Below are 14,817 nucleotides of genomic sequence, written 5' to 3'. Positions count from 1 at the left end.
ATTTAATAGTTGTATCGGATATCGGATTTGGATATAAAAGCCAGATATTCGTCGGATATCAGATATTTAAGAATAAAATTGGATATAGCTAAAGACTATACAATAACTATCCGAGCATATCTTCCAAAATTTATATCTTTTTTATACAGAGTTGGATGAAGACGATATTTATATGAAAATTATAGTTCTCTTATAGTTGATACTTTTTTCTATTTGAAGTAATTAATATATTCAAATAATTAATAGAAGCTACCATATTGAGTACTCCTAACTTTTTCAATTTCACTCTAATATAACTCTTTTTATAAAAATATATTACTAATTTGCTTATTAGATCTCTAATGTAGTTAGTTTTGAATATGTGAAATGATGAAATAATCATAATATATATGATATATATGTTTGTTGTTTTTGCTTAATATTCGAATAAATATTTGTAACTGATATTGTTTACATCTGAATCATTACGTATTTAATCCGTATTTATGACAAGACTATCCACAGTCATATATTTATTCGACGCCATCTATATTAGACTCTAATTTTAATAAAAAAATATAAGATAGAATATATGATGCGCGATATCACGATCGGATAACATACCTTACCTAGCTTAAAATGAACGCTGATACTAACAGTTGACACCACTTCCTGCCGGAGCAGACGAATTTTACGTATACTTTACGCCTCCCGGCACGAAAGACGTACCACGGCCTCCATACGGGAAGCGCGCGTTCCTCTTGGACGGTGGTGATGACGCCACCTCCTCCTGCCCGCATGCATCCAACGCTACGCGTGAGCCCAAGGACTACTAGTACAACACAGCACGCCCCCAATCCCCCTACCGGCTACCTCGAGAAGCCAAGCCACCTCTCCGTTCCCCTTCCCGGCGGCCGCGCCGACCAGCCAACCGACGGCGGCGCCCCTCTCTTGTTCCCGAAGCCTCGCACCACCGTAGGACCCTTCCGCCGAAGCACGCAACGCCTCATCTCCTCCTCGTCGCCTCGGTAAGGAGGCGCCGCCCTACCCTTAGCGTGCTTGGTTGCGAGGGGCTGCTCGTTTCGTCCCGCGGGGTCTCGTCCTTGCCGCGAACCCTCGAACCCGAACCCTAATTTTTTGTTGCTTCCTTCTGATGTGGATGGGTGGGTGCTCCGATCCACCCAGTTTGATGCGGATTTGGTTGGATTGTGATGTTCATTAGTGCTTGCAGGATCTGGCATAGGGATAAATGGCGAGTCTAACCGGTCTTACCGCGAACCCTAATCCGAACAAGTCGTTCGAGGTGTGATGCTTTGTGATGCACTGTAGTGATTAGTAATACATATCCACTACATTATCTTGAATCACTTACGTTTGCTTGTGAATGCAGATCCTGCCTAACCCGGGTGACTCCGTCTCGAGCCTCAGCTTTAGCCCCAAGAGTAATCTGCTGGTGGCAACCTCCTGGGATAACCAGGTAGCTTTGCTTATGCTGTAATTCGCAGTTGGCATTGTTAATGTGATATTGTGATGTAGTTCACAAGGATCGGCTGGCTTTGCGTTTTGTATAGGTGAGGTGCTGGGAGATAGTTGGCGGGAACAGTCAGCCGAAGGCATCCATATCGCATGATCAGCCAGTATGATCTCAATGTTTTCCTTGAGACAACTTTTCATATACTGTGTTAGCTTGATTTCCAGGTAGTTAATATCTGGTGTGCTGATTGATTTGTTTCCTCTTTCAGGTCCTCTGCTCGGCTTGGAAGGACGATGGAACTACTGTCTTCTCCGGTGGCTGTGACAAGCAGGTCAAAATGTGGCCTCTGCTGTCCGGTGGGCAGGCCCAGACGGTCGCAATGCATGATGCACCTGTCAAGGAGATTGCATGGATTCCTCAGATGAATCTTCTTGTCTCTGGAAGCTGGGATAAGACTCTAAGGTGCAAAAGTCTAATCCTTTGCTCTCAGATGAATCTTGTCGCACATTCCCAATTCATTTGATCTTACATTGTTACCATTGGCTGGTTATTATTATCAGATGTTTTTTTAAAAGAATTAGTACATTGGCCAAGTTTTTTAACATAGCTTTGAACAGTTGAAAATAAATTACCAATATTCCCTAGTTCAAATACTGCGAAGGATGCATGCATCTCATTTTCTTTATCTTTCCATTCCAGTCTGTATGTCTTCTATAGACAACTACCAGCATATGATCATTTCCTATCCATGTTCTGTTTACAGCTGCAAGAGTTTTGCTCCATGGTGGAGTTGCTATACAAGCAACAATTGATGCAGTAGTTACTGTTAATATGAATATGCGATTACTGTTATAAATATTCTTTGGGAATGTTTAGCATTGGTGGTCGTATGTCTGATCATGCTTTTCAGATTGATTTAGGAAACATTACGTCAAGACTTCCATTTCTGGCTATATGCTCTGACTTTGGGCCTGTTTTAGTTCATCTGTGCCCTTTTGGACGCAATACATTTCTGTCGTGCTTTATGTTGATCCCATTATGGCATTGGAACCGATACCTTTGATTATGATGACACCAATTTGTTCTTATCTACCTTCAATGCTGATCACCATGCTATTTTAAGGTACTGGGACACAAGGCAATCAAATCCTGTTCATGTTCAGCAACTTCCAGAGCGTTGCTATGCTCTTACAGTGAATTACCCCCTTATGATTGTGGGAACTGCTGATCGCAACCTTGTGGTCTTCAACTTGCAGAATCCTCAGGTGATTGTGTTGTTAAACTGACTATGCACGCGCTGGTTCCTTCAATTTCAGGTGGGCACCAATAAGTTGTGTTATTGAACTGATTGATTTCATGTGTTGTGTTTTGATCATTAGACGGAGTTCAAGCGTATTCAGTCACCACTAAAATACCAGACACGGTGCGTCGCTGCATTCCCTGATCAACAAGGATTTCTGGTAATGCTTAATTTTCCGCATGGTCTTTACTCTCACATTTACCAAACCTAACATCCTTTGTTTGAATATGCCTATATTTATTGTGCTTCACTAATACGTTTTAATGTATCTTTTGCGGCATAATAATCTGTATTTACCAAATACAAATATGTACTCAATCAATTGTTTTCAGCTAGTCCTTGAGTTCTTCACTCCTCGTTGATACTGGCTTGTAACAGTCAATGTTTTGCTGGTAGCTGCATGACTGTATTCAGTATTTACTTTGTTCTACATCGGTTTGTTAACTCAATATCTTTGATAAAATGGTCGGTACCTGACAATATATTTTGTTTTCTTTAAATATTTTCCGCATGACTTTGAGAACAAAGGTCGATTTTCATGTGACTGGCATATTGTTTTCATTTAAAGGTGGGTTCGATAGAAGGAAGAGTTGGTGTGCATCATATTGATGATTCACAGCAAAGCAAAAACTTCACTTTCAAATGTCACAGGGAAGGAAATGATATATTCTCTGTAAATTCACTCAACTTCCACCCTGTAAGATTTCCCTCTCTTTACTCATTTGCTATATACGTGAGGATTATGTTTGCTCTTATATTGCTTAACATCCCTTGCTATGGAGCATACAGATGCAATAGGTCATTTTCAGTTTTAATACCTTGTCTCCATTCTCATTTGATTTGTTCAATAGCATAAGCACAACTTGTCTTCCACAAAATGTCTTGAGTTAAAATTAACGTGATACAGTGGTTTGAGCTAACTACAATAATGCATTGCAATCTTAGGCATATGAATGATGCAAAAGTACTCCTAAGTCCAAACAGATAACACAGTGAACACATGTCCCCTCCCCCCCCCCCCTCCCCTCCAAAAAAAAGAACAACACTTCAACAGATTATTGGTTTAGTTGAGCAAATTTATTGTAGACTGTTTCATTGAAACAAGCACTGACGGTGTATGTTTGTACTCAGGGTTCTACCCTTTCTTCTTTAATACAATGATACACAACTCTCCTGCGTGTTCGATTAGTTTTTTTGATTATGATAAGTTTCAAGTTTGGAAATTGTAGATGGTTCCATATTTGTAAATCATAGTTGGTGATGTTACATTTAGGAACTCATATTTTCTATAACTTGTCGCAGGGCCATCACACGTTTGCGACTGCGGGATCTGATGGTGCCTTCAATTTCTGGGATAAGGATAGCAAGCAGAGGCTGAAGGTTTAACAATTTCCATGGTTCTTTCTGTTGATTTTCACCTTTGTTGTCTACTGCACTTGATTTCTGTTGCCTTGATTGTTCTTGATACATGATGGTTTACGGCTTGTGTTGTTTCTGTGGAGTATTTGTACCATAGTAACTGGGGTAGTTTGTCACATCCACGATAGGCAACATCGTAACACATCCTGGATTGTGGATTGCCATGATCTTGGTTCATGGCTAGGATGCCACCGCCTGATGGCTCATGAACGATGAGTAGAGGTACAACAGAGGGTCGACAGAAGAATAGGGGGATAGCGACGATGGAGAACATGGGGAGTGGAATCTAACCTCAATCGCTACCATTGCTTTTCCTCGTCGCCGTTGCTGCTGTTGTCGTTGCTCGCCAAATCCACCATGGTCGTGGCTCATTGAGGGAGAAGGAAGGGAGAGAGGGAGGGAGGGAGGGAGAGGCAGTGGGAGGGAGTGGGGGCAAGGGTGAGAGAATGTGGTGGTGCTAAGGTTGAAGTAGGGCTAGAGTCGTGGTCTCTAGGGTGAGTTGTCAAGGGATTGGGAATTTGGGATAGAGAAGAGGGAAGGATGGGCTGGTGGAAAGTGGGCCGGGCTTATTTCTTCATATTTCCCTTCTCTTCTTTTGTTTTCCCTATTTTCTATTTTTTTCCCCAATATACTTCGATTATTTCCATTTATAGTTGATCCATTGACCTGGATTCCTTGACCCACATTGCTTAGGGTCACGTCCCATGTCCAACTAGCATTTCAAAGAACAGTACCCTTCTTAAAAACACACTTCAAGGCACACATGACCCGTGTCCCAGGACCCTGTTCAGTGACCCCGACAACCTGGGTTTCTGGTGACTTGATTTGTACCTTTCAATGTGCTACATAGATATTTGTTGTGTTTGTACAGTTGGAAAATGAAACCATGGTCAAGTTTAATATTGCAATCCTGAGCAAGAAAATGCTTATTGGTAGTGTTTAGGGTTCATCCCTTCCCTTTTGTCCAACCTTGTGATGATGGACTTGTTTTTCTGTTACTGAGTAGGTTTATTTGGCATTTACTAGTTGATTCTTATTTGCTGTTGATGAAAGCATGTTACATTTTCATTCAGTGGCATGAATATTGAATCCTTTATCATGTGAATGGTCTATTTTGTTGGGTGAATCCGAATTGGTTGTTTTTATGCTCAGTTTCCCATATACTTCCTTCCCTTATTTTCTAGATGACATATTCATTCATTTTGTTTTGACACTGTTTTTTACAGGCTTTTAGTAGATGTCCCCTTCCTATTCCTTGCAGTACCTTCAACAGTGATGGTTCCATATTTGCTTATGCGGTAAGTCAACTAGGCAAGTTATGGTTCAATGTCTTGTTGTATTTGTAAGAATTAAGCTTTTTTTGACATTTGAACACCCTTTTTCCGATAAGTTAAGGTGTTAGATATATCTTACCTTTGATTCAGACAACTTGAATGCACATCGTAAAAATGCACAAAATCATTTTTTGATGTTTCAGTAATACGTTAACTTATGAGTTTGACCAAATGCTATTTTAAAATGCATTGTCTGGTTATAGTTTCAACTGGCGCTCCAAGTTTTGGCAATTTTAGAGTATGGCATGGTTGAAACAGGGAAACGAATAAAGTACGGATCCATACTCTTATTGTAGTAGAGCCATTAGTTTCCAAAAGATGATTTATCAGGAGGGTAACCGGGCAAGACCAATCTGGTCCTACTTGGGTTTGGGATCAAATTTGCCCCTGTAGTAAAACTTGGAACAGTTCCACACCGGGCCCATAAGTGTATGATTGTTGCTTAATCTTGACATTGGTTAGAAAATTAGTATCCTACCAGGGATTAAGCTGTTACAAAAGTTTAGTTGAGGACCAAATTGACTGTTTTTGGATTTTGACAACCTTTGCACTAGTTTGGGATCCTCCTTATTATGTCGGAGAATTTAGCTTATTCAAATTGTATCAACGGTACAAAGTGGTCTTGACATGGTTTTTAAGGCGTCGCCTAGGCGACAAGGCGCTCAGAAAATCTGGGCATCTCCATCGCCTTGCCAGAAAAGCAGCGGAAGAGAGGGAGGGAGGGTGAAGAGAGGAAAAATGGGAGGGGAACCGGTCAGCAATGCCAACAGCTGTTGCCTCCCCCATCCTCGCTGGCTATGGCGCTGGTGGCCTATGCAGAACTCAGGTCAGATGCGGCGGCGGCTGATCTGGAACAGGGCGGAAGCGGTGGTTGATCTGAGGGGCCCTGCAGTGAGGGGGGCAGGGGAGCAAGAGGGCGAAGGAGTGGTGGGCTGGAGGCACAATGGAGAGAGAAAGGAGGCACAATGGGGGGGGGGGGGGGAGAGAGAGAGAAGCAACGCTGCACATCGAAGAACCTGGGAGTGGCTCCGCATCGACCTGGGAGGGGATATTTACGGGAGGGGAAGCACATGTGGGCTGGGTTGACCTCCCCTCCCTTCTCCTTTCCCTTTCCTCCTTTTATTTTTTCTTTTCTTTTTCTTTCCTCCTGCCTGCCTCTGTTTTTCTCTTTCTTGGGCTGGTAAGGCATCGCCTTGCCTCACTTCATGAGCGCCTAGGCGATTGGATGAGGTTGGCTCGCCACGCCTCGCCTTACCGCCTTAAAAACCATGGGTCTTGAGCCTTTTAACAATTTTTTACATGTGGACTAATGATGCTATTTTGATCAAGATAAATGCTCCAAAACTCAATAGAGGAAAAATTTATTCGTAGCCAAACTAGTATAATAGTGTAGTTTTGCTAGTCTTTTCTATTCGTTAAAAGGTAGTGCTGTACTGCTGTAATAAGGCCTTTCGATGGCTATGCTAATATTTTGTAAGCCCTTCCACGTTATGCACCCTCCATAATCCATAAGTACTGGGAAATAGGTATGCTATGACTGGAGCCGTGGGGCTGAGAACCACAATCCTGCAACTGCAAAGACATCCATCTATCTCCACAGTCCACAGGTAAGCTCTGTTTACAGCATTGATATTATTGCGAGACTCATCCCTGCAATCTTATCTTATTATTCTTCTTTGGCACCGAATCTCCCTCTTTTGAATAGGAATCTGAGGTCAAAGGAAAGCCACGCCTTGCGACAGGCAGGAAGTGATTATATCCAGCGGATGCAAAGCCAATGGGTGCAGAAGAGATCATATATTTTATTTGGAGAAGGCGTTTCTCTTGGGCCTCAGCGTGTTCGACTTGCATGATCCGTTCTTTTTGGCTGGGCATCAGTTTTGTTGCGTCTCTTGTATTAGCATCTGGTAGCTGTAAATTCCCGTCTGCATGTAGTTACCGATGACAGGGACTTAGCAAGTCTTAACGTGTTTTCGATGTCTAGTCCTCTTTAGGAATGCCTTATCTAAGTTTCATGAGCATATGGTACTGCTGAGTCAAATCAGCACATACTCCAGTGAGAGTGTTGCGACTAATGTAAATTTTCTGGAATGTGGATCGATATCTGATGGCATTGGTGTTACATGATGAGATATACTAAATTACTAGTGACGAGGATTAAAAAGAACATTATTTGGAAATATTCCTGCCTTTGCCTGGTAGCGGTAGCCGGTGACCACTAGCAGGTTTTGGTCTGTAAATCTTAGCGATGCTTTTGAATTGCTCGCTTTCACTCTACTCGGGAGATGAGACTGCAAAATTAGGTGAAAATTCTTTATTTGCCATCAAATGATAACCTAATGCCCTATTTGTCACTGAAAATTTTGAGTTTTCTTATTTACCATTACTTCTAACTTACATTCCTTATATGCCATTGCGGTTTGTTCGGCGTGCTGTAAGGGGCACTTTCCCATCTCTTGACACCATGTCTGGCTTCTAACTCCCATCCACCTCTGATCCCATTTGTCACATCCCTCTTGCACATATCCGTATCGGCTCCCCTCTAATTTGATCCCCCGCTTGGATGCCTCTCGCCGACGTTAAGGCTATCGATGCTGAATCTCATGCTCGTGGTGCGGATCTCGCTCCCTGGGTATGTGTGGATGCAATATGGGGGATTGGGATGAGAGGGGGTGCCAGGAATGAGTGGCTCGGTGGCGTCTTTGTGGTTGTGGTCCAGGAGCTATGGCTCCCTCACATCAGTTGTGGGCAGCGGCGCCGACTGCGGGGAAGGAAGGCAGGAGCCAGGGGTGGATGTGACAGGGGAGGAGTGGCTCCCACGCACGCATGTCGGTGTGCTACTATTCCTCGCCATCATGTCCGCCGTTGTGTTTTGCTTGGTTTAGAAAGAGCAATGTGTTCGAGGAAACCTGAACTTCTGGTACTCCTTCATGGAGATAATCCAGGCCCACGCGGCGTCTATCATGGTCTGCAATCTCATTCTCCAGGGGATGAAATTGATAACAATGGCATGCAGGGGATGAAAGTTAGAAACATGGCAAATAAGAAAACTCAAATTTTCCAGTAGCAAATAGAGCACTAGGTTATCATTTAATAGCAAATATGGAATTTTCTCCAAAATTAGAGTTTTGCAGCCCACACAAACCTTCACCAAAGTTGGGGCTACAAGGCACCAGCATAGCGCATAAACATAAAACGGCAAATTATGTTTCTATCGGACCATGAAACAGCAGAGTAACAAGAAGCATGCGACCTACCATCATGTATCTTACAAACCTTCCTGTGTTTCCTAGCAATGACGGAATGCTATATCCCGCGTCTTCAAAACGGAATAAATTTTTTTTTATAGAATAAGCGAGAGAGCTACGTATCATTTTTATTAAAATAGAAGAAAACCAATCCAAATATAACGTCTCAAGGGGGAGCCCCTTGGAGCGAGAAAGAAAGAGGAAGGAAAGGAAAAGCTACTCAAACAAAAGACGCGCCACAGAAACAAACGAAACGACCACAATAGAGGCCTCTTGCTACACCCTACTCATGCCACAAGGCGCCTAGCCTCTTTGCTCCTGCCATAGTTCATAGCCACGCCTCGTCTAAGATCTCTTGTAGGACCGTCCCCACTCGAGGTGAGGAACCATTGAACACACAATTGTTACGGTATTTTCACAGCCACCAAGCGCCAAGAATGATTAGAGAATCGAGCCCTTTGTGTCTTTCTTTTCATGTCTGTCGTTGTGCTCGTTGCCACCAATCCGCGAAAACAACATCTGAAGCGGAGGGTGCGAGCTGCTAGAGACCAACCGAGCTGAGAAGCCTAAACCATAAGTCCCGCGCAAAAACGCAGGAGCAGAGAATATGTTGAATGGTTTCATCTTCTTAATCACAAAGAGGATATCTTGCCAAATGCGGCATTCCTCGTCGAACTAGACGATCGGCCATCCAACATCGGTTGAGCATTGCCAACCAGATGAGGAATTTGCATCGTCTAGGCGCCAAAGCTTTCCACAGTCTCTTCCAAGGATTGAAATGAGTATTGCATATGAGGAAAGAGAGGTAGGCCAGCTTTGTAGAGAACTGACCGGAAGCTAAGTAACATCAGGCATGTTGGTCATGTTCACTCGGCGTGAGCTCAAAGTGCTCGAGAGTTTCCCAAATTTAGAGGTTCTGAACCAGAGCCGTTGTTGATAGACCACCCTTGATGCCACACACCTAGCAATGGTCTAGCAGAGCATCACGGACGGAACACTGATTTTGTGCTCGCCAAGGCACGAACTCGACAAGTGCCGGAGCCAAGTCTTTAAGCGACTTTCCATGCAACCATTTGTCAATCCAAAAGGAAGTAGAGGAACCATCACCCACTAGGGAGGTGACCGACACTGCAAACATGGTGCTAGAGTTTGTATGGACCTAAAGCTCAAGTCCTACCCACAGATAGTTTGGTCCTGTCTTCTGAAACCATGACCAATGCATTCGTAAAGCCCATCCTAAAGCCTGCAGATCGTGTATGCCTAGCCCACCCAACTCTAGCGGTCGACATAACTTTTGCTAAGCAACCACATAATTCCCCCCATTGGCTTCTTTGTGACCTTTCCAGAGAAAATTATGCGTCATCTTATCGATAGCCTTAATGGCCCATTTGGGAATGTCCAACGCAATGAGATGGTAGATAGGGATCGATGTGAGAACCGCCTTAATAAGAATAGCTCGGCATGCCTTTGTCATCAATCTCACCTTCCAACCGGGCATGCAGTCCACTATCCTGTCAAAAGGGGGAGAATGTCCGCCTTTCTAAGCTTCTTGATAGGAAGCGGGAGTCCCAAATATTTGCATAGGAACACTGATATTTCATAGGGAGTTGTAGCTTGTACTTCCTCAATATCTTGCTCTTGGCATTGGATAGGAAGGACGGAGCATTTCTGAATATTGGTCCTCACTCTGTTGCCTCCCCAAAACGCTCCAAGATGCTCATGATGAGACCAAGCTCTCCTGACAATAGCTTGAGAAAAAGCACCGCATCATCCGCATAGAGCGATACACGATGGCCAAGAGGCTGTGAGGCAAGGGGCAAGAAGAGATTGTCGTCGCTGGACTTGACGATTATAGCATTCAACACATACAGGATTATAATGATGAGCATTAAGGATAGCGGGTCTCCCTATCGGAGTCCCCTACGGTGATTGATCGCCTCACCGGGTTCACCATTCAACAAAACCCGAGTGCTTGACGTGGATAGAAGTGAGCAAAGGAGCTTTCTCCATTGGTTACCAAAACCCACATGTGAGAGGACCTACAGAGGAAAAGCCCAAGAGACCGAGTCGAACGCCTTCAAAATATCCAACTTTAGAAGAATCCTTGGTTTCTTTTCTCAATGCAAGAACTTCGATGTCTGTTGAACTAGCATGAAATTATCATGGATGCACTGGCCGTGTATGAAGGCACTTTGGTTGGTGGAAACAATCTCACCTAGCCGAGGCGCTAGGCGGTTTGCCAATAACTTTGCAACAAGTTTGGTGAAACTGTGAATTAAGCTTATTGGCCTATAGTCTTTGGCTTTGATTGCATCGGTTAATTTCAGGATCAAAGTCAGAAGCGTAGAATTAAGCAACCCCATATTACGCTCATCACCAAACTGCAACACATAGAGAGCCTCGAGTAGATCCATTTTAATAGTTTCCCAACAACAACGATAAAACTTGCCTGTGAAGCCATCAGGTCCTAGTGCCTTGTCAGGTGAGTTGTTTCACCGTTTCCCAAACCTCATCCTCTGTGAATGGGAGATCCAGCAAGGAAAGGTCATGGTTTGGCTGATAGAAGACCCCAAGGTCAAGTGTCATCAAAAGAGGTTTAGCCAAACCGAGCAAACCACTAAAATAGTCAAAGACCGCTTGGTGCTTATCTTCTTGGGAGGTGACAATCTGATCCTCAACCTGCAACCTTGCAATGAAGTTTTTATGGTTACGGTAACGAGCATGCAAATGAAAGAAACCTGTGTTGGTGTCTCTTTCCTTTAGCCAGTCAATGCAAGATTGTAATCGAGCAATAGTGCGCTTGAGGGACGCCAAATCGAGGTAATGAAGCTTCAGTTTACGCCACAACCAAACCTCATCATCCATGAGTGCACGGCCATCCTATGCAATCTCCAATCTGTGGAGAACCTCCTTGGACAGAAGAAGTTGTAGTTTCACATGCCCAAATCGTTTGTGACCCAGGCTTGCAGTGACTTAGACAAGCGCTTGAACTTGAATCCTTTGTGACCTATATAGAATTGGATCTTCATTGTCATCCTTTACCTCTTCTGGATTATTCTCATGCTTGTTCTGAACAATGTTAGTGTTAAAAGTTAGTAACATATAGTACAAAGTTATGTTAATATTTATTTCTAGTGGACTACTCAAGTGAAATAACAAAGTTTCTTCTGTTTTTGATCTCTTCTTCACCCCTCTTTTTCAATTAATTGCATTAGTACTTAGCATAAAGATTTGTGAATCTGAATAAACTGGAAAAAACATGTTGATAGAAATATCTCATCACATGAAATTTCTATCTTACTAATCATTTTTGATGTATATTGCTTGGGCTCTTCATTTACCATTGGTGTTTTGTCTTCATTTTTACTTCTTTTGTTATTCACCTTCCTCTGCTTTAATTTTTGCGCAGTTTGTGGGTTCCTTTCTTGATCGGGATCATCTATGATGATATTGCTATCGCTCTCAGCATCCCTCTCTCTTGCAAGTTTGCTTTGCTGTTCATACAAATACTTAAAATAATTTTTTTGTATATTTAAATATAAATTAACAAATATGAAAATTGAGATTTTGTATTTATGGGGTACCTGATCACCCTTTCTCTGATCAGTTGAATCGTCTCTTTTAGTTAATCTTATCCCTGTATTTTGGCTCTTCTTTTGCTTGTGTTGTCTCTTTTGGAGGATCTTTGTGTGCTCATTGTTGGTGATGTTGCCTTTCCTTTCACCCTTTAGGTCCTCTGAATCATTGGTGTATTCTTCCTAAAAAAAGCAAAATTTGTTGATTCATTCAACACAAACAATAATAAAGAGTTTGTGTTCACTCAAATACCTTATAAGCTGAATTTTTCTTCTCGATATCAACTGTTCTGCCTTTTCTTTTTTCATGAGCAACTCTTTTCCATTTTGTTTGACCACCAATTTCTTTATGCTTCCTCTTTTTCTTGTTTGATGTGTCTTGGAGGGTCTCTCTGTTTTTATTGGTGGTGACATTGTCTTTCTTGTCATCCTTTTGCTCCTTTGAGTCATTGATGTGTTTTTCCTAAAAAAACAAAACTTTGTTTAGTGCATTGAATACAAACAAAAAAACAATGTTCATTCAAATACCTCACAAGCTGAATGTTTAGTCTCAATCACAACATTTCTGCCTTTTCTTTTTCTGTGAAGAATTTTCTTCCTATTTGTTTGACCACCATTGTCCTTGAGTTTCATTTTTTGCCACCAATTTTTTTGCTCAATCTTATTCCAGTCTCTATAGCTCCTTCTAATTTTAGTTTCGCGTGAATGAAGTCAACATCTAAGCTTTCAAGTTCAAGTGCTGTTTTTTTATACTTGTCTCTTTGCAGTCTTCGTGTGAGTCACTGTCTATTATAATAGCTTGATTTCTTCTTTTCAGATTCAGTTTTCTTGATGATGAATAGTTTCCTTTACATCCACTTTGCTCCATGCTGCTTCCATCGCAATCTTCTAGTTCTTCTTTAGCATGCGTCACTAAAATCGATGCTTTTTCGCTAGTTGAATCCTTGATGTTGCATTCCTATATACAAAAATTAGTCACGTGTTTTGGAAAAGGAATTTTGGCATGCATAACTTTTCAATCACCTTATTTTTTGCCTCTTCCAGTTTACATGTTTGTTGTTTCATCATGTTCTCCATGTCATGATCAATCAATTCCTAACAAACAGAATACACAAAGATAATAATTAATAACATAAGGTAATATAATTACTCAAAATATGCAGAAAGTGTTCTTTACCTTTTCAGCTTTATCATTCAAGAACTTTGTCTCAAGCTCATCGTCAGGCACAAATGTTTTTTTAACTAAGTATCCTGATTTTTCTTCAGTCAAATTTTGATTGCTCAGCTTGAACCTAAAGATAAGTGCTTTTTCACAAAGTTGTTGTATAATCTCTGGTACGTCTTCAGTATTTTCATTAAGTGAATCTAGTAAATCTGAGATAGATGTGTTGAGCATTCTCTATGCCTCATCATCAAATATAGTGCAGGTAATAGTGGTTGTATGGTCACTTATTTGCAGTCGAATCCAATACCTATTATAGCACAGTTGTTAGCGTAATGAAAATGTTATAGAAAAAAAAGTTAAATATAATGCATGTAAAAGTGAAGCAATGTTGCTGAAAGCTGGTACACCATGTTTACCTAGGTGTCGGCTTTTTTGGATATTCTTTGCAATTGTTACAATAGTACTTGTCATCTATCTTAGTACATATTTTGCTGCAAATGTTGCATGACATGTATCACCACTTAGCATTTTTTTTAGCTTATCTATCCTTTTTTTGATGTAAATACACAATCCTACAAATAAAAAATTGAGTGTTAGAACTTAAAAACCACAATATTAACCCCACAAGTAATATTAATGTTAATACTTGATCTGTTGGGTTGTCGTGTCTCATTTCAGTGATGTCTCGTAATGTCCTTCTGTTATAAAATATTTGCTCCTCTAGTGTCCCATATGTACTTTTGTTCACCTCCATCATTTTTGATAAAGTTTCTTCCCTTGAGTGCCTGTAAATATAGCGTTAAGATGTAATAATTATATATGTAAAGAAATAAATAATTAATAATATTTCAAAAAAACAGAGAACATATTGTATACCTGTCAATAAGAATCCATGTTTCTGGTACATCTAAATCTGTATACAATCTTGTTGCTAGTGGTTTTTAGAGATATAACTGTTTCATTCATTTATATGTTAGCTTTGTTGATCAGGAAGCATCATAACATATTGCAAAATTGTTGACCTTACCGTTGAACTTTGAAGCTTCAACTATTGTTGATGTAACAATAAGAACTGTATGCTTCCCAATTACATCTTCACTCAAATAATGTGCTAGTTCTCCCCATAATGTCATTTAAGCCTTTTCACCCCTGACATTTGATTTGAAACATTAAATGTTAAAATTGAATGCAACAAAAAATTCTTTGTTGTCCATAAATTTAATTAATAGCCTTATCTTACTCTAACAGGAGAAGTTCAATCTCACGAATATTTTTCGTTCGCGGATTGGTGATGTTCTTCATTATTGTCCTTTGTTGTACCCG

General features: G+C 41.3%; 1 protein-coding gene across 2 annotated transcripts; it reads left to right on the top strand.

The window, feature by feature from the left end:
- Positions 1–820: 820 nt before the first annotated feature.
- LOC133898985 (protein RAE1-like) lies at positions 821–7,688 on the top strand. 2 transcript variants are annotated; one of them, XM_062339835.1, is made up of 12 exons: positions 821–1,007; positions 1,211–1,282; positions 1,370–1,456; positions 1,551–1,616; positions 1,722–1,915; positions 2,577–2,718; positions 2,833–2,913; positions 3,322–3,450; positions 4,056–4,133; positions 5,399–5,470; positions 7,033–7,113; positions 7,212–7,688. In XM_062339835.1, exons 2-12 carry the CDS (start codon positions 1,229–1,231, stop codon positions 7,257–7,259), a joined length of 1,032 nt encoding a protein of 343 aa, XP_062195819.1. In that variant the 5' UTR covers positions 821–1,007; positions 1,211–1,228; the 3' UTR covers positions 7,260–7,688. The 2 variants fall into 2 exon arrangements, with proteins under 2 accessions (XP_062195819.1, XP_062195820.1); XM_062339836.1 differs by lacking the exon at positions 821–1,007 and adding an exon at positions 1,012–1,142.
- The last annotated feature ends 7,129 nt before the right edge of the window (positions 7,689–14,817 follow it).

The sequence above is a fragment of the Phragmites australis genome, chromosome 18, assembly GCF_958298935.1.
Source record: "Phragmites australis chromosome 18, lpPhrAust1.1, whole genome shotgun sequence".
NCBI classification, from domain to species: Eukaryota; Viridiplantae; Streptophyta; class Magnoliopsida; order Poales; family Poaceae; genus Phragmites; species Phragmites australis.
This window is presented reverse-complemented; position numbering and strand designations above follow the sequence as displayed.